Source organism: Onychomys torridus, chromosome 6 (genome assembly GCF_903995425.1).
Source record: "Onychomys torridus chromosome 6, mOncTor1.1, whole genome shotgun sequence".
NCBI lineage: Eukaryota > Metazoa > Chordata > Mammalia > Rodentia > Cricetidae > Onychomys > Onychomys torridus.
In genome coordinates, this window is record NC_050448.1 from 21351463 (window position 1) to 21373528 (window position 22066).

The 22066-nt window shown below is 40.6% G+C and overlaps 1 protein-coding gene across 8 annotated transcripts in view; it reads left to right on the top strand.

The window, feature by feature from the left end:
• Abhd18 (abhydrolase domain containing 18) overlaps nucleotides 1-22066 on the top strand; it is a 50551-nt gene that overhangs the window by 22485 nt on the left and 6000 nt on the right. For 5 of the 8 annotated variants that reach the window (XM_036189464.1, XM_036189465.1, XM_036189468.1 and 2 more), the window contains 6 exons: nucleotides 11239-11317; nucleotides 11418-11502; nucleotides 14333-14360; nucleotides 18117-18255; nucleotides 20641-20730; nucleotides 21550-21651. In XM_036189464.1, the coding sequence (XP_036045357.1) occupies nucleotides 11239-11317; nucleotides 11418-11502; nucleotides 14333-14360; nucleotides 18117-18255; nucleotides 20641-20730; nucleotides 21550-21651 (523 nt within the window). Of the gene's footprint in view, nucleotides 1-11238; nucleotides 11318-11417; nucleotides 11503-11777; nucleotides 11801-14332; nucleotides 14361-16176; nucleotides 16839-18116; nucleotides 18256-20640; nucleotides 20731-21549; nucleotides 21652-22066 lie in introns of those variants that run through there. The other 3 variants (XM_036189471.1, XM_036189466.1, XM_036189469.1) reach the window with 3 other exon arrangements.

The following is a 22066-nucleotide window of genomic DNA, read 5'->3' on the forward strand; positions in this document are numbered from 1 at the left end:
GGCAGAAGGATGAGTGGGACCGGCTTTTATAGATTCCTCCCACACTAGCAAATATGGGTTTATGTAGCTACGCCACATATGCGCATAGATTATGTGATCAGATCACACTTCGTGCAAGGTATGTGATCACACAGTGCACCGATTACATAGGATGTAAGGCCCTGGGATGACTAAGCATCTTGCCAGCACATGCAAGGTCATGGGGGAGTGCCTAGGAATTCTAACATTCCAGACTCTTAGTTCTTATAAAAAGGGTGGGTTAACAGGAATGGGTGTGTCATGTCTCTGGAAACTGCTTCCTACTGACTCGTTGGGCGCTGGTTAACTTTTGGAGTTCAGGAAGGGGGCTTTTGAGGTAGCCGGACATCCTGAGACAGTGGATTGTCCTCTGCTGCTTTGGAATTGTCCATCATCTTCCACTCCTTCTCGCTCTGTGACTGTTTGGGTCTGACAAAGTGCTGATGAGGCAGAAGGTTGAGTTTAGAAAAAATTTTACCTTGAATGGGGTTCCTGAGGGGTCCCAGGGTGAGGGAGGGGATCCGGGAAAGTTTTAATTATACTTATCTGGAGTGGATCTGACCTGTCCAAGTAGATTCAAGCTGGTTCTGGAGCTCGGAAGAATTTTTAAACATTAAGAAGTAGCCAGCTGGGCAGTGGTGGCCTATGCCTTTAATCCCAGCACTGGGAGGCAGATCCAGGTGGATCTCTGTGAGTTCAAGGCCAGCCTGGGCTACAGAGTGAGTTCCAGGACAGGCTCCAAAGCTACACAGAGAAACCCTGTCTTAAAAAACAAAAAAACAAACAAAAAAAGAAGTAGCCACAAAAGGGAAAAAAAAAAGTAGCCAAAGGAAATTTAAAATTTTGAGCTGGTAGCCATGATATTATAATGTTTAGTACTCTGCTTTTAGAATTCTTTTCCATTCAATAATTATATTTATGATATTCATTAATTACATTAATCATATTGATTTATTACATTCATGATTTTATGTACTGATACATGATGTCCATTTGTGGGGTTTTTCCATCACACAAAACAGATTCTGTACTTAGTAAATCATTACTCTATATTCCTTTCTTCTCTAGGAGATAACGTCTAATCTTTCTGTCTCTATGAAAAAAAAGTCCAGGGTTATTTTAAACAGTAAAATATTTTCTCTGTAGAAAATAGTATAAATGATAACATTTCCCAGTAAGCCCTTTTAAGCTAAATGATCTGGTATTGGAATTTTATTGGTTAGTCTTAGAGAGAGAGAGAGAGAGAGAGAGAGAGAGAGAGAGAGAGAGAGAGAGAGAGAGAGAGAGAGAGAGAGAGAGAGAGAGAGAGAGAGAGAGAGAGAAATCTGGAACATGCAGACAAACCTCAAGGCTCCTGTTTTCTTTAGTAGTTTAGCATCCAGGAAACATAGGTGATCAATTGCTGAGGGCATTTAACAGTAATAGATTGTTATATTACAGTCTGTTTTTTGCAGAGTCCAGACCCTTTTGAGTCTGGGGGTGTAAGTACTTCTGAACTGATGCTATTCCTTACTGCCTGGGTATACTTGAAGTCCTTGGCCTCTGGCTCGATGGTAGTCCTATAACAATTAGCTGAGTAGCAACTGGATGATAATAGGGGGATGATATCTAGTAATAGGTGGGTTCTAGGGGTCCCAGACTTTGGGGTCCACCTGAGAGGCTGTCAAGGGAAACGAAATGTTAGAGCTAGTAGGCTGGGTGGCTAGGTGGCGAAGGAGAGGAGCTGCTGAAACGAGCCTGGAGTGAGGCACATGGGGGAGCAAACGAAATAAAAGCTCCTACCTTAGCTAGAAAATCTCTTCCCATTGGGGCACAGGGCAGGTTGGCACAACTGAAAATGTGTGGGTGAGAGGTTACCCCTGAAAATACAATTAAGAGGTGGGGTCTGGTGAGGTAGGTAAGTCTGTTCCCCTACCCCGACAATAGGGAAATGAGGATAAGTGGGACCCCCAAACACCCTCAGGATTGAGTAAGTGGCTCCTGTGTCCAAAAGGAAGGAAATGGATCACCCTGGTACTGTAATTGCTACCCTGGGTTCCCTGTGAGAGATGGCACCTTCAATCCTCTCCCATGACCAAGCCTAGAAGATTGACTGGAGGGTGGGCTTTGTTTGATGTCCCCATGCCACAAGGTGCACGGGGGCAGTCAGCTGACCAGTGTCCCTCTCAGTGGCACTTCGGACAAGGTCCAGATGGTGGCCTGCATGGGGCAGGGCACACAGGAGCCCAGTGGCCTTCTCTACCACAATTTTAAAAAGGACCTGGAGGCCGCTGGTCAGATAGCTTGTGCCAGCATTTAGCAGTTCTGTTTATGGGCTTTCTCATCTCTCTCATGGTGCACCTTAAATGCTGTCTGTGAGGTCCAAAGTCCTCCCTCCGGACACTTAAGTTCAGCCCTGATGTCAGGGAAGCTCTGTAAGACAAAGTGGGTCATAAAGAGCTGTCTGCCCTCTGGGCTTTCAGGATCCAGGCTAGTATATTGTAAGAGAGCCTTTATAAGCCAAGAAATGAGACAGATTTTCTTACTTATCTTGAATTATTGGAACTGCCTCAGCTTGTGGTGGATGGGCAGCATTAGTTTGATGAACTGCGTCTCCATGTGTCCTAGCCTGCTCCCAAACTTATCTGTGCTCCTGAGGGCAGCTAGAGAATGAGTGACAGGAGGATTGAAGGTGGGAGCCAGAGTCAGGTGGTTGGAGCATCCTGATTTTGGAGAGGAGGAGGGGGCTAGAGGAGGAGCCAAAGGGGCAGAGTGCTGAGGAGCTGGAGCAGGAGGTCAGCTAGGCGGAGGTTCATTTGCAAAGTCCAGGGTTTGGAGCTGAGGTTTAAAAAAAAAAAAAAAGGCCTGGATATAAGGCAACTCTTTCCATTAGCCTGTTCGCTGGAAGAGTTAGATCATACCTGTAAAATATCAGGGTCCAAGGAGCCATTAGGTGGCCATTTTTTATTTTCTAAGGGATATGTAGGCGTTTTCTCAGGAGTAGTGGGACTAGTAGGAGGAAGCCTTATTTCCCATGGCTGCAGCAGAGAGAGTGAAAAAATAAATGTGATCCAAGACTATAATCTCAGGCATCCCCGAGATCAAGTAAGGATCTGGGATTGGCACAAGTCATCCAAAGCTTCACCAAGCCAGAGAATGAGGGCCAGGGCATACTTAGTATGAGGACCCCCCAGGGTCTGACAGCATTCAATGCTTCATCAAGTGGAGAATGAGGGTGGGGCACACACAGTCCGAGTAATCCCCCACCCCAAGGGTCTGACAGCAAGGATATCTCAGACCACAGTCATGGGAAAAGCCAGCAATGGGGCCAACAGTAACCAATAAGAGCCGTGGATGAGTGTTCCCCCAATCCTGAAGACACAAGAGGGACGCTGGAAAATCTATGCTCATTCCCATGGGTCCAGGGGACTGTTTACACTGGCTGGAAAGGGAAAACTCACCAATCGAAGCAGCTGGTGGTATGCAAAGTGGTCCAGTAGCCGGGCAAATGGAAAAGTGGGCAGTCATAAACCTCAGTACAGGGTTCTGGGCACAGAGTGCCAGGAGGGCCTGCTTTGTCTTGGCACCAATGTTATTTATTAAGCGGCACAATGTTACTCATTAAGTGGCACTGTTGTTTACTGTGCAAGAAAAGCCACGAGGTACAGCAAAGCCCACTATAAGAGTTTATTAAGGGAAAGGAACAGAAGGGTGTGCTTAGGCCTATGGACAGATCGTGCAGGAACAGAATGGGTGGAAGGATGAATGGGACCTGCCTTTATAGATTCCTCTGCACATTCACATATGGGTTTACATAGCTATGTCATGCATGTGCATAGATTACATGATCAGATCATGCTGCATGCAAGTTATGTGAGCACGGAGTGCACAGATTGTGTAGGACATAAGGCCCTGAGATGATTAGCCATCTTGCCAGCGCATGCATGGTCATGAGGAAGTGGCTAGGAAGTCTAACATCCACCACTTCCAGGGTGCGGATTTTAAAGGTATCCACCACCACTCCTGGCTTTGGATCTTTATGCCATTAATTTGCTTGGTTGAAATGTTTATTACTCATAGTGTAATGGTTCATAGTAGCCCATTGTGTGTATGTGCATTGTATGGCTTTGCACATTTGTGTGTCTTTGCACGTAAGGCCAGAGATCAGTGTTGGATGTCTACCTCTGTGGGGACACAATCCAGGAGTGGGGTCATATGAGAATTCTGGGTGCTTGTGAGAAAACTCCAAGAAAAGAAGATGAGAGTCTTGTGACTTGATTTTCTTTAAAACACTGATTTGTTCTTGGAATGTGTTTCCATGCTCCTCCTAGATGTAGCAGATAGGAGTGAGTTTACTTCAGCTGTTGTTATTCATGTTCCTCTATGGAAAACAGGGTTTTGCCACCTGCAGTTTTGTCCTTGTGATTGTATACTTCACTCAGGATGCTTCTTAACACTCAGATAAATTGTCTGATGCTCTGAATAAAGTTGCCTATTGCATGAGACATCAGTCTGTCTCATTTTTAGGCCCCTTTCTCCCAGGTTCACACTGCCAACTAGAGTGGTAAACATACATCTGTTCACACTTATTTACCCCAGGGACTCTTGAGGATTGAGGGATAATTGACTTAAGTTAGAAATAGAGAGGAGAGAAACAGAGAGAAAACACAGGATAGACTCGGGTGGGCCTGGACCCTTATCCACCGGCCCCAGACCTTTATTCCAAAGGTCTGTTTACAACAATGCCAAGGGGTGGAGCAAAGACCGCCCCCTTGCTAGTTACAGTGACCTGGTACCCAGGCCTGTGGTCCAATCAACCTCTTATGCAGTCCTGCTGGGTACAGTCACTAGGAAACCTAGTGGGCTACAACAGGTCCCTCTTTGTATTTTAAAAGAAAAAACTATTGATGCAACTGCATCAAACTTAACATAATAAATCTACTAAACAGAACTATACAAAATTATAATTTTTACTTTCAACCTTCCTACGAACCTACATTCAAGAACAATTTCTTAATAGAACTATACAAAACATAACATTTCACTCAAGTAACATGAAAATATTTTTAAAATTAAATATACTGAGGAATATTAATTCTCCCTTTTCTTTATATTTTAAATTAAATCTCGAGCCTAATTAGAAAACCTAAATTTCTCTATAAGCAGTTCCATTTTTACATAAACATTTCATAAGTCATCACCATTGATAGAATCTATATGCATAAGCAAATTCAAATTTGTCCCATTGTAATGAAACCATTACTGTCCATTTCATTTCTTAAGTTCAAAAGTTCAAAAAGAGTTCTGGTACCATTTCTGAAAGTTCCTCTGAGCATTCTTATTACTAAGAATTAGTAGTAAGGGCCTGGCTTGTTAGCTGCCCTTAAGTCTGTGTATAGCTGTCAGAGTCGTAATGACTCCTAAGCAAACAGTTCCAAATACGAGAAGTCCCACAACCAAAACTTTTCAGTTCAAGCAAGTCTCTTTGAAACTTTTGCTTTTAGCTACCACTGCGCTTTGCTCTTCATTCAGAGCATTCATTCTTCATTCAGAGCATCAGACAATTTATCTGAGGGTTAAGAAGCATCCTGAGTAAAGTATACAATCACAAAGGTTAGAGGCCTTCTGTAACCAGTCCACTCCCAGACCAAGCTAGAGAGCTTCATCTCATAGCCATAAGGGCTCAAGGCTCCTTCAGTTGTCATGAGCTGAAACTGTGGCCTTTCCATAGCAACCCCAGCTTTGGGAGGAAAACCCAATCACCTGCATCGTTGATGGTCCAAGTGCTCAGCAAACCAGGTCTGGAATCCTCCACAGCAGTCAGCAGTTTTTGTAGAGTTTTAGTTTGGCTGTTCAGCCTGGAGCACTCAGCAGTTCCCACATGTCTCAGCTGCTTGTCCAGCACTGACACCATTCTGCTCTCGGCCTCCAGAAGCATTCTGAACTCTGTCATCTCCACTATTCACTGCTGCTCTGCTTGTGGTTCATCTTTCCTGAGGTGATGCAAACTGCTGGGCTTTCTCTGCTATTCGCCTTTCCCGGGGTGTAGCGTCTCAAAGGTTGCAGAACCTTGCTGTTCACCTTTCCCGCAGCGCGGCATCTCTGCAGGGTTTTCCTAGCTGCTGCTTGCAGTTAGCCTCTCTTGTAGCTTAGCTCATTGATTTTTCACCGTGGCCTAGACCCTCTGGCTGCTACTTTCTGAAGCTGGCAGTGTTTGGAGTTGTTTCTTGTTGTTATGGGTGGTTTCTGGAACTGCCAAGTCCACAGTCCACTGTGGACATAGCTCTCTGTGTCCCAGGTTGGGAAAACCTACTCTAAATTACTTCCCCCACTTAAGTCCACAGTCCACCATGGACATTGCTCTCTGTGTCCCAGGTTGGGAAAACCTACTCTAAATTGGACATTGCTCTCTGTGTCCCAGGTTGGGAAAACCTACTCTAAATTACTTCCCTCCCCACCCTCCCACCTCCCCCCCAAGCCCCACCCCCCACCCCCTACCCCCCCAACCCTGCCCTGTCCAGGGCTGAGGACCAAACCCAGGGCCTTGCGCTTGCTAGGCAAGCGCTCTACCACTGAGCTAAATCTCCAACCCCCTAAATTACTTTTTTCACCATATCCTTAAGCCTAAGGCCTATATATTCTAAACCTACATTTCTCTAACTCAATCCATGACCTATTTAAACCTACATTCTATAAGTAAATTTTTTTCTACACTACCTTACACTTCTAATTTTTTCCTGCACTATATTGCTACACTCTTCCTTCCAGAGAGAGAGAGAGAGAAACAGAGAGAGATATCTATAGAGATAAATCTAATGCTGCAGCCTTGCAGTTTTTCCCTCACCACCTAACCTATACACCTGAGAATAAAATACCATTGCCTTCATTTTTCAATTCCTTATTGACATGCCTACATTCGCAATGCCCCCTTCAATCCTTTTGCCAAGCCCTAGGGTTATTTTTTTAATCTTTTTCTTTGCCCCTGTTTGGGCACCATCTGTGGGGGACCAGCCCCCACACTTATTTATCCCAGGAACTCTTGAGAAATGAGAGATTAAAAAAAAAAAAAAAAAAACTTACTGTTTTGGGCTGTGGTGGTGCATGCCTTTAATTCCAGCACTTGGGAAGCAAAGCCAGGCAGATCTCTGTAAGTTCAAGGCCAGCCTGTTCTACAGAGTGAGATCCAAGACAGGCACAAAAACTATACAAAACCCTGTCTCAAAAAACCAAAAAAGAAATTCCCACTGATGCTCATTGACCATCTGGTTTTCTGTTCTTTACCCATCTGGTTGGGCAGGGTGTTAGTAACTTACATCATTACCTTAAGGTATAACAAAATGCAAATAGAAAGGAAAAACATTAATAATTCCAACATGAAGAGATCATTGCTGTTTGACATATATCATCATCTTTTTTCCTTCGTATTCACATACAAGGCTGCTTATTTTTTTTCCTAACCAATCAGTGAATTGGTAGTCTGTCATCAGTTAATAGCTGATTGGTATTCCCTGCTGTGATGCTACCATAATTTTCTAATTCTCCAAGGTACACACTTAAATTACATATTTTGTCCATTTGAGCAACCTAACAGTAAACACCCTTCCATACATTTTACCTGACTATTTTCAGGGAATTTTGGGGGTTTTTGGGGGGTTTTTTTGAGGGGGGGGGGCAATTGTTTGTGTTTTGTTTTGTTTTGTTTTGTTTGAGACAGGGTCTCTTTATTATGTAGTCCTGGCTGTCTCGGAACTCACTATGTAAACCAGAGTGGCCTTGAACTCAGAGAGATCCACCTGCCTCTGGCTCCTGAGTGCTGGGAATAAAGGTATGTGTTACCATGCAGAGCACAAATTTTGTGTTTGTAAGATTGTACAGATTTTATACTTTGATCACATTGTCATATAAGTAGGAAATGTAATTACTTACAATCCACAAGAAGAAGCCTGTGTCCTCTTGTCTCTTAGTTCATCACCTGTGATTCTGTCTCTTTGATTTTGTGCTTTGATGATGGCTGATTAAAAAAAAAAAAAATACATGAGGCAGGATTGGAGAGATGGCTCAATGGTTAAGAGCACTGACTGTTCTTCCAGAGGTCCTGAGTTCAATTCCCAGCACCCACGGGCAGCTCACAATTGTCTGTAACTCCAGTTCTAGGGAACCCAACAGCCATGGCCAAAACACTAAGGCACATAAAATAAAAATAAATTAAAATTCCTTAAAAAAAAAAAAAAAAGAGCACTGACTGCTCTTCCAAAGGACTTGAATTCACTTCCAAGAACCCATATGGTGACTCACAACCATCTGTAACTCCAGTTCCATTAGGGTCTGATATCTTCTTCTGTACTCTACAAGCACTGTGTGTACTTGGTCCTCAGACTAATCCCATACAAATCTCAAAAGATTTCTTGAAAAAAATACATGAGACAAATGAAGTAAAGGATCTCCAGTGCTGCTCTCCTCCTCCTCCTCCTCCTCCTCCTCCTCCTTTTCCCTTCCCGTACTGGTTTAAAATCGAGTTACAGTTCATCTGTAATGATACTTCTAAATCAATAGATGTAACATTAAGCATATATACACTTTGTTTTGCTTTGTTTGATCTGTTAAGACAACCTCAAATTCCTTTTAGATGGCTCAACAGTTAAGGGTTCTTGCTGCTTTTGCAAAGGACTAGATTTCAGCTCACAGCACCCCTATTGGGGCTCACAGTGGCTTATAGTTCCTGCTTCTGAGCGCCTGATGCCTTTTTCTGGTCTCCATGGGATCCAGACACATAATCTTAAAAACTACAATAACTACAGTAATCATCTTTGTGTTGGTCATGGTGGCACACACTTTTTTGTTGTTGTTTTGTTTTTTTGAGACAGGGTTTCTCTGTGTAGCTTTATGCCTTTCCTGGAACTTGCTTTGGAGACCAGGCTGGGCCTCGAACACAGAGATCCGCCTGCCTCTGTCTCCCAAGTGCTGGTATTAAAGGCGTGAGCTACCACCCACCCAGCTACTACTCTAACTCTTGAATTGGAAGTGTCAACTTTACCATCAACCAACCACTCTTTTTTTCTTCTTCTCTTAAAAATGCTTATGTATAGGGAGGTTTGGGGGTTTTATTTTGTTTTGTTGTAGGGATTAAAAACTAGAAGAATTCATGTGTTTTAATTATCATGACTTGAGTGAGATACATTTGTATGTGTTTATGTATATATACATATATAGATACAGCTATGTGTATGTGTATACATTTTATGTGTGTGTATATATGTGTGTGTGTGTATATACAGATATATATATATATGAGCTACTCATTTTAATCATATAATTTAATAATTGTAATTACCAGGTCATACAACTATCATAATGGAATTTTTTAAATCTTTTTATTGCTTGGTTATAGTGGTGCATGCTTTAATCCCAGTACTTGGAAGGCAGAGGCAAGTATATCTCATTGAGTTCAAGGCTAGCCTGGTCTATGTAGTGAGTTCCAGGACAGCCAGAGCTATGTAGAGAATCCCAGTGTTTTTTAAAAAATAAAAATCCTTCTGTTCTAATTTTTCTTATCAACTTTCCAGTGCCTTTATTTTTTTGTTGATGACCTCTAATACTCCACACACACCTTCTTCTCTTAAGTGTGATACTCACTAAAGGAGGGTTGGGTTGTTTACTCTATAGATGCTTGGCTTGGGTTTCTTCAGTATGTGGAGTTTTATTTCTTCTGCATACTGCTGTTGACTTTGAGTTCTTAGTGCATAAGATTTGTATGCCATCTGGTAAATTCACTTTTACTAAGTACAGGAGGTTAAGTCAGGAAAGCTTTCCTCATTGCAAGAATGAGGAAACTTTGATTCTAGACGTACAAGCCCATGTTAGGAAGCCTGCTTTCCCTATGCAGATTGTTTGATCCCTTTCTTAAATAATTAATTTGCAGTATTAAAGGTTGAACCTGAGGTCCTTGCACATGCCAGGGAAGCAAATGCCCTACTACTAAGCTATATATCCTCAGAGCAATTGATCAGTTTCTTCCCTCTTAGAAAGAATTTTTAAATGTGTCTATGTATTTGTTTGTGTGAGTGTATACCATGTGTTTGTAGGTGCCCATGGAGGCCAAAAGAGGTTTTCAGATTCCCCTGGAGTTCCTGGCATTTATGAGCTGTCTACTACCCAATCCAATGTATATGCCTACTGAGCTACAAAAAGTCCTGGAAGTGGTTTTCTGGAAAAGCAGGAAGTGCTTTTAACTGCTGAGCCATCTCTCCAGTTTCTTTTTTACTTTGTTATTTGTTTGTTTTTTGTTAAGTGTGTGTGTGTGTGTGTGTGTGTGTGTGTGTGTGTGTGTGTGCACATATACATATGTATGTTTAGTATGTAAATATACTTCTTAAAAATTTAAATTTTATGGTACTTGGGACTGAACCTGGTAAGCACATGGTAAGCGGGCGCTTAGCTTAGCTACTTTCTTAGCTTTCTTAGCTTTCTTAGCTCCAGTCATGTAGTTTTGTTTGATGGTAACACAATACCACACTAAATAAGTCCATGTCCAAAATATGCTAAAAGTTTATCATGGCTACAGTTCATTTGCTGTCTCCTTCCCATTTATAGTGTCATAGTAAATTCTTTTTAATTGTAAATTTTTTATCCTTTTACAATTTCATTCATAAACATAGTATTTTTGCCACATTCTGTCCCCCCATATTCTCATTCCATTCTCCATCCTACCAAATCCCTAATTTCCTCAGGCTTCTTCCTGTCTTCATGCTTTTGTTCCTAAGAGAAAGTAGATTTATAATATTCTTGTAGCCATCGAGATGGCTGAGTGGATAGAGACGCTTTATTTTAAGGCTGACAAAGTTCAGTTCCTAGGACTCATGTGGTAGAAGAAAAGAGCTCCTGCAAGTTGTTCTCTGACCTCTGACGTGTATCAGGGCACACCTACATAGATATACACACCAAAAGGAAGGAAGGAAACATAAATCCAATGGCCCATCCCTTTAGAGAAAGAGAGAGAATTTAATTTTAATACTCTCTAAATAGAAAGTTTAGAGCCAAGCATGATGAATCACACCTATAATCCCAGCACTTGGGAGGCTAGGGTAGTAGGACCACAAGTTTGAGGCCAGCCTGAGCTACATAGTAAGTTCCAGGCTAGCCTGCGTTATGTAATGGCAAGACCCTCTCCACAAATTAAGTAACTGTATATGAATGTATAGTTTTTAGCTAAAGCCCTTTAAAGAAAATTTCATTTTTTTATAGGTTCCAATTTATTGTGCCTAAGGAATGGAACAGCAGATACAGACCTGTGTGCATTCATCTGGCTGGAACAGGAGACCATGTAAGACTGGTGACATCGTAGTACTCAGCTCTAGAAAATCCGTAGCACTTCTCCTCAGCACTTGCCTACTGTATTCTAAGTGTGTCATCTCTTTCCTTAGCATTACTGGAGGCGCAGAACTCTCATGGCTCGTCCTATGATTAAGGAGGCCCGAATGGCTTCATTGTTGCTAGAAAACCCTTATTATATCCTTTTATTATACTTTAAATTTTTCTTTATCTCATTATTTATATATTTACTCTTCAAAAGAATAATTAATAGTACCTTTTTTTAAAGATTTATTTCATTTTATGTGTATGGGTGTTTTGCCTGCATGCGTACCATATGTGTGCTTGGTGTTTGTGGAGACCAGAAGAGGGAGCCAGAGCCTCTGGATCTGATATTACAGTTGTGAGCTGCCTTGTGGTATTGGGAATTGAACCCAGGTACCCTAGAAGAACATCCAGTGCTCTCCAATGCTGAGCCATCTCTCCAGCCCCATTGGTAACTAACTTTTCAAAACTAGTTAAATCCAGTTATCAGGTCACAAAATATTTAAAAAGCAAGAATGAAAGATTATTTTATACCTTTTTAAGAGAAATGTAATGAAAAGTAGCAATGGGAGTTCAAGGCCAGCTTTGGGTAGATAGTGAATTTGGGGCCAACCTGAGCTACAAAAAATCCTGGAAAAACAAAAACAAAACCAAAAAACCCTAAAGGCCAGGTGTGGTGGTGCACGCCTTAATCCCAAAACTCAGGAGGCAAAGACAGGCCCATCTCTTGGTTTGAGGCTAGCCTGGTCGATAGAGCAATTTCCAAGACAGCCAGAACTACCCTGTCTCAAAATAAGAAGTAAATAATGCAGCCTGGTAATGGTGGCGCATGCCTTTAATCCCAGCACTCAGGAAGCAGAGGTAGGAGAATCTCTGTGAGTTCAAGGCCAGCCTGGTCTATAAAGTGAGTTTCAGGACAAGCTCCAAAAGCTACACAGAGAAATCCTATCTTAAAAAACAAAAAACAGAACAAAATAAAACAAAAATGCATCATATATGGTGGCACATTTCTTTAACCCAGGTGCTTAGGAGGTTGAAGCAGGAAGGTTGTGAGTTGAAACCAGCTTAGGCTTTATCATGAAACTAACATAGTATTTTAAGCCTATTTGTAATAATGATAAATTGTACTTTTAGTTCTTGAGGTTCTTATGCTGGACTTAATAAGTCAAATGTTTGCTATTAAAGAAATGTTCATTTTTTAAATGCAGTTATAGTAAAGGTGGAGGTCTAGAACAATACTTAATTTTGAAGATGCCATCAGACTATTCATAGAAAAAATAAACTGATGCCCAACATTTCTAGTAATAAAAGGAATGTAAAATTCAACAATTCCCAGTGTTTCTTAAATAATAAACACAATATTAAGAAAGCTACTGTGAATGGGGAACTTACTACAAATGACTGAAAATCATTATAGCTCAATACAAAAGCAATTTTAATATATGTATTAGGAGTCTTAAAACATCTCACATCAGTCTGGGGAGATAGCTCAATCAGCAAAGTGCCTGCACACAAACACTGAGAACCTGAGTTCAGATCCCCAGAACTCACATAAAAGAGCAAGACATTGGCACTCATCCATAACCCCCATACTGGGGAGGTAGAGACAAATGGATTCCTAGAGCTCATTGGCCAAGGTGGACAGTGATTGATGAAGATGCTAATGTCAACGTCTGGTCTCCATGGGAACTAGCATGCGTGCACACACACACATACATACATACATACACACACACACCACACACACACACACACACACAGCCATCTCACATCTGGGCAAAGTGTAGCTTGGTGATAGAGTTGGCCTATGTGAGCTCCTGGATTCAGCCCCTTTGTGTACCACAAAGGAGAAAATAAAGGAAAAATAAACACTCAGATCTCTTGACGGGGATTTTTTTTTCAGTCAGGCAAATTGATTCTAAGAATATAGTACAAACAAAACAAAAAAACTGCACATAGAAAATATGCTTATGTATCTTTACTTATATAAGACAATAGAACTAAATATGCATCAGAGAGAAACTACTGAGTATCGTGGTTCATAATACTGGAGTGCATACGGTTGGTTGTGCTGTTGATTGCTTCTGCCCTTGTGTTCTCAAATCTGCCACTTACCTTTTTGTATTTGTTTTCTCACTTGTAAGTAGGAATCATTTCTTAGGTCAGACAGAATATTAAATATTCAGCACAGCTTAGAATAGTATTTGGTAAAGATTAAGCATTTGTTAAGTTTAAGTAAGTTTAGAATCATGTGTGAACATACTTATGGTGTAAAAGTGGGACATTAGACCATGTTCTTTAGTGGTAGAACAAATGCACAAGGTTCTGGGTAAATCCCTAATACCAAAAGCAAGACAGAAACAAACTCAAACCATGTGGAATGGAAAAGAGGGAAAAAAAAACTATACATAAGGAAAACTACTAGAAATAATTTTAAAATATTAGTGTCAATGTTTGTAGTTTTGAATACTTTTCTATATTTCCTAGATTTCTGAAAGAAACATTTACATAAGTTGTATCAATAAGCCAGGCAGTAGTGGCACACACCTTTAATCCCAGCACTTGGGAGGCAGAGGCAGGTGGATCTCTGTGAGTTTGAGGCCAGCCTGGTCTACAAAGTGAGTTCCAAAACAGCCAGGGCAACACAGAGAAACCCTGTCTTGAAAAAAAAAATTATATTAACAAATTTCATTTTAAATCTAAATTGAAGATTGTGTAACCTTGTAAGTATACTTAGTATATTAATTTATATATTTCAAATAAGTGAATTACTTGGTTTGTGATTATATCTCAGTAAAGCTATGTAAATTAAAAGGAAAATAACTAAGTTGAAAAATCTGAGGACTTCTAAACAGCATTTGAAGTAACTAGGAAGTATTTATTTGGGTGTTGTATTCATATTTAACTGTTGTGCTTAAATGATACATTCTGAGATGAGTATATTTAATTATTTTAAAATTTTCTCTTTGACCTATCTTCTCAAATGGCTGCAGGAAGCCCAAGGACCAAGTGTAAGTATCTACCACCTTCGTTGTCTTTATTCCTGCAGTCTTTAGGACAAATGTTTGGTAGTCTCTAGCTAACCATTTCTTCAGTTGACTTGTAAAACTTAGTAAGAATATTGTCTTTAATTCTTAATTTTTAAGATTTTTACATTTTAATGTCTGATAAGGTGATAGATTTAGAATCCTTAGTAGGCTGATTTTCAGATTATATCTTATTTGTGAAACTGTACCTGAACAAAAGATAACACTTTGTCTTTTTTAAATACATTTCTTAAAAATCACTGTGTATATGTGTGTTGGGCAGGGGGTTGATATGCGCATGTGAGTGGTAGGGGCCCATAGAATCCAGAAGAAGAGGCCAGGCAGGTGGTGGTGGTGCACGCCTGTAATCCCAGCACTCGGGAGGCAGAGCCAAGCGGATCACTGTGAGTTCGAGGCTAGCCTGGGCTACCAAGTGAGTTCCAGGAAAGGCGCAAAGCTACACAGGGAAACTCTGTCTCCAAAAACAAACAAACAAGAAAAAAGAATCCAAAAGGAGAACACTGGATACCCTGGAGCTGGAGTTATATATGGATGCTGGGAACTAAATCCAGGTCCTCTGCAATAGCAGTATGAGTTCTTAACCTCTGAGCCACTTCTCCTGGCCCCAAACTTTGTCTTTTTAAAAGTACTCTTATTTGTTTTTTGTTTTATTTTCAAAGACTTGAAAGGAGTATGATTTAAAAAATGATCAAAATGACAATTGGGGAAGAAGTATGTGGGGTGATTCTTTTCCAAATGGGTAAAGGATTTGAAGATACTTGAATCTTGGGTAAATGCTCATCAAAAGGTGACTTTGGCTAAGAAAGAATCCGATGATCAAGTTGATAGAATGACCAATTCTGTGGACAGTTAGCCTCTTTTCCCAGTCATTCCTGTCTTTGCCTGGTGTATACATGAATAAAGTAGCCACAGTGGCAGAAATAGAGGTTATGAATGGACTGGATAATATGGACTTTCACTCACCAAGGCTGACCAGGCTACAGCTGCTGCTGAGTGCCCAATGTGTTGACAGCAGAAACCAACACTGAGCCCCCATATGACACCATTCCCTGGAGTGACCAGCCAGTAACCTGTTGGTAGATTGACTACATTGGATCTTCCTTCATGAAAAAGGCAAAGCTTTGTTCTTATTGGAATACTTATTCTAGTTATGAATTTTCCTTTTCTGTACATAATGCTTCTGCCAAAACTACCATCTGTGAACTTAGGCAATGCCGTATTCTTGTCGTGGTATTCTACACAGCATTGCATTTGACCAAGGAACTCACTTGACAGCCAAACAAGTGTGACAGTGGACTAGTGCTCACAGAATACACTGGACTTAACCACATTCCCCACTGTCTTGAAGCAGCTGGCTTGACAGAACAGTGGAATGGCCTTTTGAACATGTAATTACCATGTCAATTAGGTAGCAGTAGCCAGGAGGGTTGGGCAGGGTTCTCCAGAGGGAAGTATATGATTTGGATCAGCTTCCAATGTGCTTTGCTTACTGTGAGGACTGAGTTAGAATGAACTTTGTGAAAATATGTGAAAGTTAAAGTCCAAGCTAAAACGTTCAAGAACTTTCAGTCTGGAACCAAACCCTAAAATCAAATATAGGATGTATTTTTTTCTTTGTCCATAAGTTGCTTAAAAACCAAAGAGTTTATTTAGTCTAATAAGAAACAACCCGGGTTGGGGATTTAGCTCAGTGGTAGAGCACTTGCCTAGCAAGCACAAGGCCCTGGGTTCAATCCTCAGCGCAAAAAAAAAAAAAAAAAAGAAAAAGAAACAACCTGGGTTAATAAAAGACTGTAACTCATGCACACTGAGGATGGAATGATAACTTGTCATTTACTAATTATATAATCTGGCCTCTTTAGTTTGAGTCAACTCATTTATAGAATCGGGATACTAATGATTTCTTCCATGCAGAATTGTTTTTAAAATTATGTTTAGAAAACATTGTTCCTGCTCTGTGTAGTGGTGTATACTTTGATCCCAGGACTCCGGAGACGGAGCCAAGTGGAACTCTGAGTTCCAGGACAGGCAGGGCTATACCGAAAAACCCTATCTCCAAAAAAAAAAAAGGAAGAAAGAACACATGGTTTCTTACATTATGTACTCAAGAAATGTCTGGTCTGGGATGGAGCTGGAGTTCAGTGGTAGAGCCATTGCCCAGTGTAGACAAGGCCCAGCATTTGGTCCACAGCCTTAAAAAGAGTAGTAGTGATCATGGTCCAGTTTGTTCCCTTTTTTTCTTCAAAGAGTTCAACAGAAATACACTGGCTTGCAGTTTAATCTGTAAATCAAAGTTTACTCCTCTTGCTTTCTCTGCCTGGGGTTGGAAGGTACAGACTGAATGAGGGACCTCCCTATGTTGTCCAAGCTGGCCTACTTCAGCCTCCAAAGAGATGGGTTACAGTCCTGGACCAGTTCCTCTCTCTTTAAAAATCATCAAAAGTGAGTAAACAAAGAACAAAAGAAAGAAAGAAAACAGTTGGACCAGGTCCACTGTGAGTATCTCTGTCCCAGAACCTCATAATAGTATCTCTTAGAACCAATTGAGAAATGACAGGGAGCAGCGCTTCAGAATTCAGAACTTCCATAATTTTTGTAATCAAATATAGAAAACTGGCTTCAAGATAGGAAACAAGTAAAGTGGGGTCTTTTCTGATGGAATGTGATCCATTTTAACGGAGGAGAGCATTTGGTTTGTTGTTAGCATTTTTGAAACAGGTTTTCACTGTGGAGCCCAGGCTGAGCTGAACCCCTGCTCCTGCTCTGGCATTTCAATGAACTCTTGTCCAAATGTACACAAATTCACTTAGTGTTTATTCAGTGGGTGCCTCCTTACATTAATTCTGTGAAGAGATGACTGGTTTGAACCTCAACCACTTCAGAGTTTAACATCTACTGTCTTCTAAGTCTCTACTTGAAGAAAGTGGGCTTCTCTTTATAAGAACTCCCCTGATGCAGGGCACAGCATCAGGCCCACAGCAATGCCAGCACTTGTGAAGCAAAGGTAGTGGATCAGAAGTTCAGAATTACCCTGTGTCAAAAAATAATAACAGAAAATTCCAGATATGTTGGTTTTTCTTTAAATTAATCTAGCCAGGTTTCATGGCACTACCTGTAATCCCAGCACTAAGGCTAGGGCAGATAGATCTAGAGTTCAAGGTCATTCCAATACAAATAGCAAGGCCCAATCTCAAAAATTAATTAATTAAAACATGTTTTTGAAGTCAGGCATGGTAGCACATATCTGAAATCTTAGCATTTAGGAGCCAGAGGCAGGAAGATCTCAAATTTGAGGCCACCATGGGCCACATATGAGCTCACTGCTAGCCTGAGTTACAAAGCAAGCCTCTATCTCAGGTGGGGGAAACACATACATAAACATACACGCATACACAAACACACACACACACACACACACACACACACACACACACACACACACACACACAATGTAACTGTGGGCCAGCAAAATGGCTGGACTGGTAAAAATCAATTGCAGCACAAAACTGGCAACCTACGGTCAATCCTTGGGACCCACATAAAGGTGAAAGGAGGAAACTGATTCCATCCACAAAATTGTCTTCTGACTTCTACACACTTTATGGCACCATGTACACATGCATCAGTAGACACCTATACACAATAATTTCTTAACTTTTAAAAGTATTAAAATGTAAACACATGAAATAAATCATTTTCTATTTTGTTTTGTGAGGCTAGAAGATCCAGCTTAAAAAATGTGTCTGACCTATTTGTGATGGGAGGCGCTCTTATTCTGGAGTCTGCAGCTCTCTTGCACTGGCTAGAGAGGGAAGGTTATGGACCTCTTGGGATGACTGGAATATCCATGGGAGGACATGTGAGTCTTTTCAGCTTATATTTCATTACCATAGTTTTTGTAAATAGGTAATTTTAAGTGTACTTGAGGCATGAACTTAATGTTAGCATATAATGTTGGCAAAAGTAGGAAGTAGAAATATTTCCAATAATGAAGTGTTATTTTGTGTAATTCATGTAGACAAGCATATATTGTACAATCCAGGTATAGCTCAGATTTCGGATTTAATATTTTATTAAAAGTTGACTAAAAAGCCAGGCAATGATTGTGCATGCCTTTAATCTCAGCCCTTTGGAGGCAGAGGCAGGCAGATCTCTGTGAGTTCAAGGCTAGCCTGGTCTCCATAGTGAGTTCCAGGACAGCCAGGGCTATACAGCCAGGGCCATAAGGAGAAAAACAAAAATTAAAAAAGTTGATTTAAAAAAAAAAAAAATCTAACTTTTCAAGGGTCTTTTCAATATATTCAAAGTGTATCCTTACTTTTGCTACTGGTCAGAAGAGGAATGAATTTGGAGATGCTTTCTAATTTTTTTAGTGTATATTAATTATCTATCATAATAGGTTTCATTTGTGACCTTTCTTTATGCATAGACTGTATTTTGATGATTTTTGCTTTCATTTATTACCTTTCTCCATCCCCAGTACAACGACGCTATGCTTTGTCTTCTAGACCGCATTGAACAGACTCCTAATTGGTTCCTCTGTGCCAAGGCTTTTCTCCCATTCTTTGTGTTTATTGAAAAAAAGTTTTCATACAATATATTCTGATCACATTTTTTACCTCTCTCAACTCCTTCCACATCCTCACCATCTCCCTACCCATCCAATCCACACCCTTTCTCTTTCTTTAAAAAAACAAGCAAACACACAAAACCCAAGAAATGCATATACACACACAATCCCCCCCTCAAAAAAAAATGGAAACCAAAGACTAATTTTCTTAAGATCAACAAGACACCTCCACACACACACAAAAAGCCCAAACAAAGCTAGATGAGATGAAAAGTCTTCAAAAATACCATTGTATTTGTTTTGTGATGGCCATCTCTTCCCAGGCGTGGGACCTCGGAGGAGATTCATTTTTCCCCTTTCAAGTGGTACCAGTTGCTGACAGCTTCTTGGTTAGGGATGGGATACCCAACCCCATGCCAACTTCTTAGGGCTGGTACCCAATCTAGTTTGAACCTGTTCAGGCCCTGTGCCTGCTGCGGGTCTCTGTGAGTTCATATGTGTGTCCGTTTGTTGTGTCTGAAAGACACTATTTCCTTGGAGTTATTCACCACCTCTGGCTCTTAACAGTCTTTCCACCTCCTCTTTGCTTCCTTCTGCTCTGCATAGGCTCCTGAGCTCTGAACAAAGGGTTGATGAAACCGTCCCATTTAAGGCCAAGTACTCCAAAGCCTCTTTTTTGTTTGTTTTTCGAGATGGGGTTTCTCTGTGTAGCCCTGGCCATCCTGGAACTTGCTCTGTAGACCAGGCTGGCCTAAAGCTCAGAGATCCACCTGCCTCTGCCCCACTCCCCACACCCCAGTGCTTGGATTAAATGCATATGTCACTACTCTCTGGCCCAAAGCATCCTACTACTTGTACACTGTCCAGTTATGGGTCTCTGGTAGTTCTCATCTACGGCAAGAAGCCGCCTCTCTGATGAGGGCTAAGTGAGACACTGATCTGAGTCCCAGTCTGGTTTCTTTAAGTTTTTCCTCTCTGGTATAACTTGAATGCTCTAAGTCAGATTTTTGCTTTCTCCTGCTCAAAATGTGCTGGCTGGCTGCCCAGGGCTCTAGTTGTGTCAGGCACTAATGTCTCTCTAGTGCCCCCTTGTGCCATCACCTAGCCAAACAACAGCCTTACAGCTTCCTTCCCACCAGCTTCATTTGCAAACTGTGCTTCATCCCTCAGGACATTTCCACAGTGCTGTACCATAATTGCTTGCTATACTGTATTCTCCACGAAGCACTTAGTGCAGTTAGCATCTGAAGGGTGCTCTGGTCAGTTACATAACATGTATTTGTCATTAGGGGTGTGTGTGTTTTATATAGTTAAAAATGGATTTGAAGTTTGCTATAGATGATCATTTGAATTGTAAAACTTAAATTTAAAATGTTACTCAAAGCCAGGAGTGCTTATAGTGCCAACACTAGAGAGACTGAGGGAAAAAGAGCACAAGTGTGAAGCAGACGCAGCCTGTGTACACAGCAAGACTCTCAGAAAATATGATATAAAGCCTTTATAGTTTCTTGCTTTCTGGAAGGAACTTTCTGTGTTGTTGAATTTATAATTTGAGGGCATTCTATAAGTATTACAGCCCTTGTGTTCATGTCTTCTCTCACCCACTCCCACCTATACAAAGTACTTTTTAGTATTATTTTTCACATTAATAAATTTACTTGTGTCATATTACAGATGGCCTCCTTAGCAGTATCCAACTGGCCCAAGCCCATGCCATTAATTCCATGCCTGTCTTGGTCCACAGCATCTGGGGTCTTCACTACGGTAATTGGATTGCAGTTGAAACTTTATAACATATAGTTATCTTGGTGGTCCCCAAAATCACTCCTAGGTTTAGTGACTGCTAGAAGGAATAACAGAACACATACTCTCTCTCCATTTTATACATACTCAGAGAGGCGCACACTTAACTTTAACAAAAGGATATGACAGAAAATAAACAAAAGGAAAAGGCACATGAGACAAACCTGGTGTAGGTTTCCAAGGGTCCATGCCCAGCCAGATCTCATGATTTATGCTTAATTCCTCTAGCAATCACTTATAACAAATGGTAAAATGCTGCTCATCACTGAGCCTATCAGAGTTAAGAGTCTGGGGTCAGTGGTTAGATGCCCTCTGCCTTGAGTGTACCAGAAGTTGAGAAGGAATTTCAGTGTTAAGCAGAGTACAGACTTGTACAAACAGTATGACTACAGTGACCCACTCTTATCATTTAGTGAAAGTTGCATATCAGTGTAAAAGCTGCTTATTGGTCAAATTCCCAGATTCCACTCAAGGATATAAACAGCCTTTTAAAGGCTAGATAATCTCCAGGCTGGAGAGATGGCTCAGTGGTTAAGAGCACTGACTGCTCTTCCAGAGGTCCTGAGTTCAATTCCCAGCGACCACATGGTGGCTCACAACCATCCGTAATGAGATCTGGTGCCCTCTTCTGTATACATAATAAATAAATCTTAAAACAAAACAAAAAGATAAAGGCTAGATAATCTCAAGCCCAATTATATTAACTCTCTTATACAGTAATTAATAAAAATAAAAAGTATTATACAAGCTATGTCATGATTTGATATTACTTTATTTCAGGGTGTATTAAGTAAATCAATTAATTGGCGGGAGCTAGAAAAGCAGTACTATACACAGACAGTTTATGAAGAAGAAATTATTCATATGCTTGAATACTGTGGGGTAAGTTTTTTCTTTGTTAGTTTGGTTGGTTGGTTTTTCCATGTGACTAGTCTGTGTCAAGCTGACAAAAACTAACCAGCATACTCCCTAAACAACCCATTATGTCATGTATTGGTTCAGGGTACAAAGCAACAAAAAATATTTTCTCACCCATTTTTTAAATTATTCATGTTTTCTTACTCTTTACTGATAATAAAATAGTCTATTATATAGATGGATATACCATTAATTAATTAATCTTTGTTAATAGCTATATGTATTCTTCTCACTTACTTTAATACACAGTACTACAATAATCAACTTTATACATACATTATTGTACAAGTGTAATTTTCTAGAAATACTATTTGCTGGGTTAAAGGGCCTATCATTTGCAGTGTGGTTAGGTTCTAATTTTAGTTGTATTAGTCTAGAC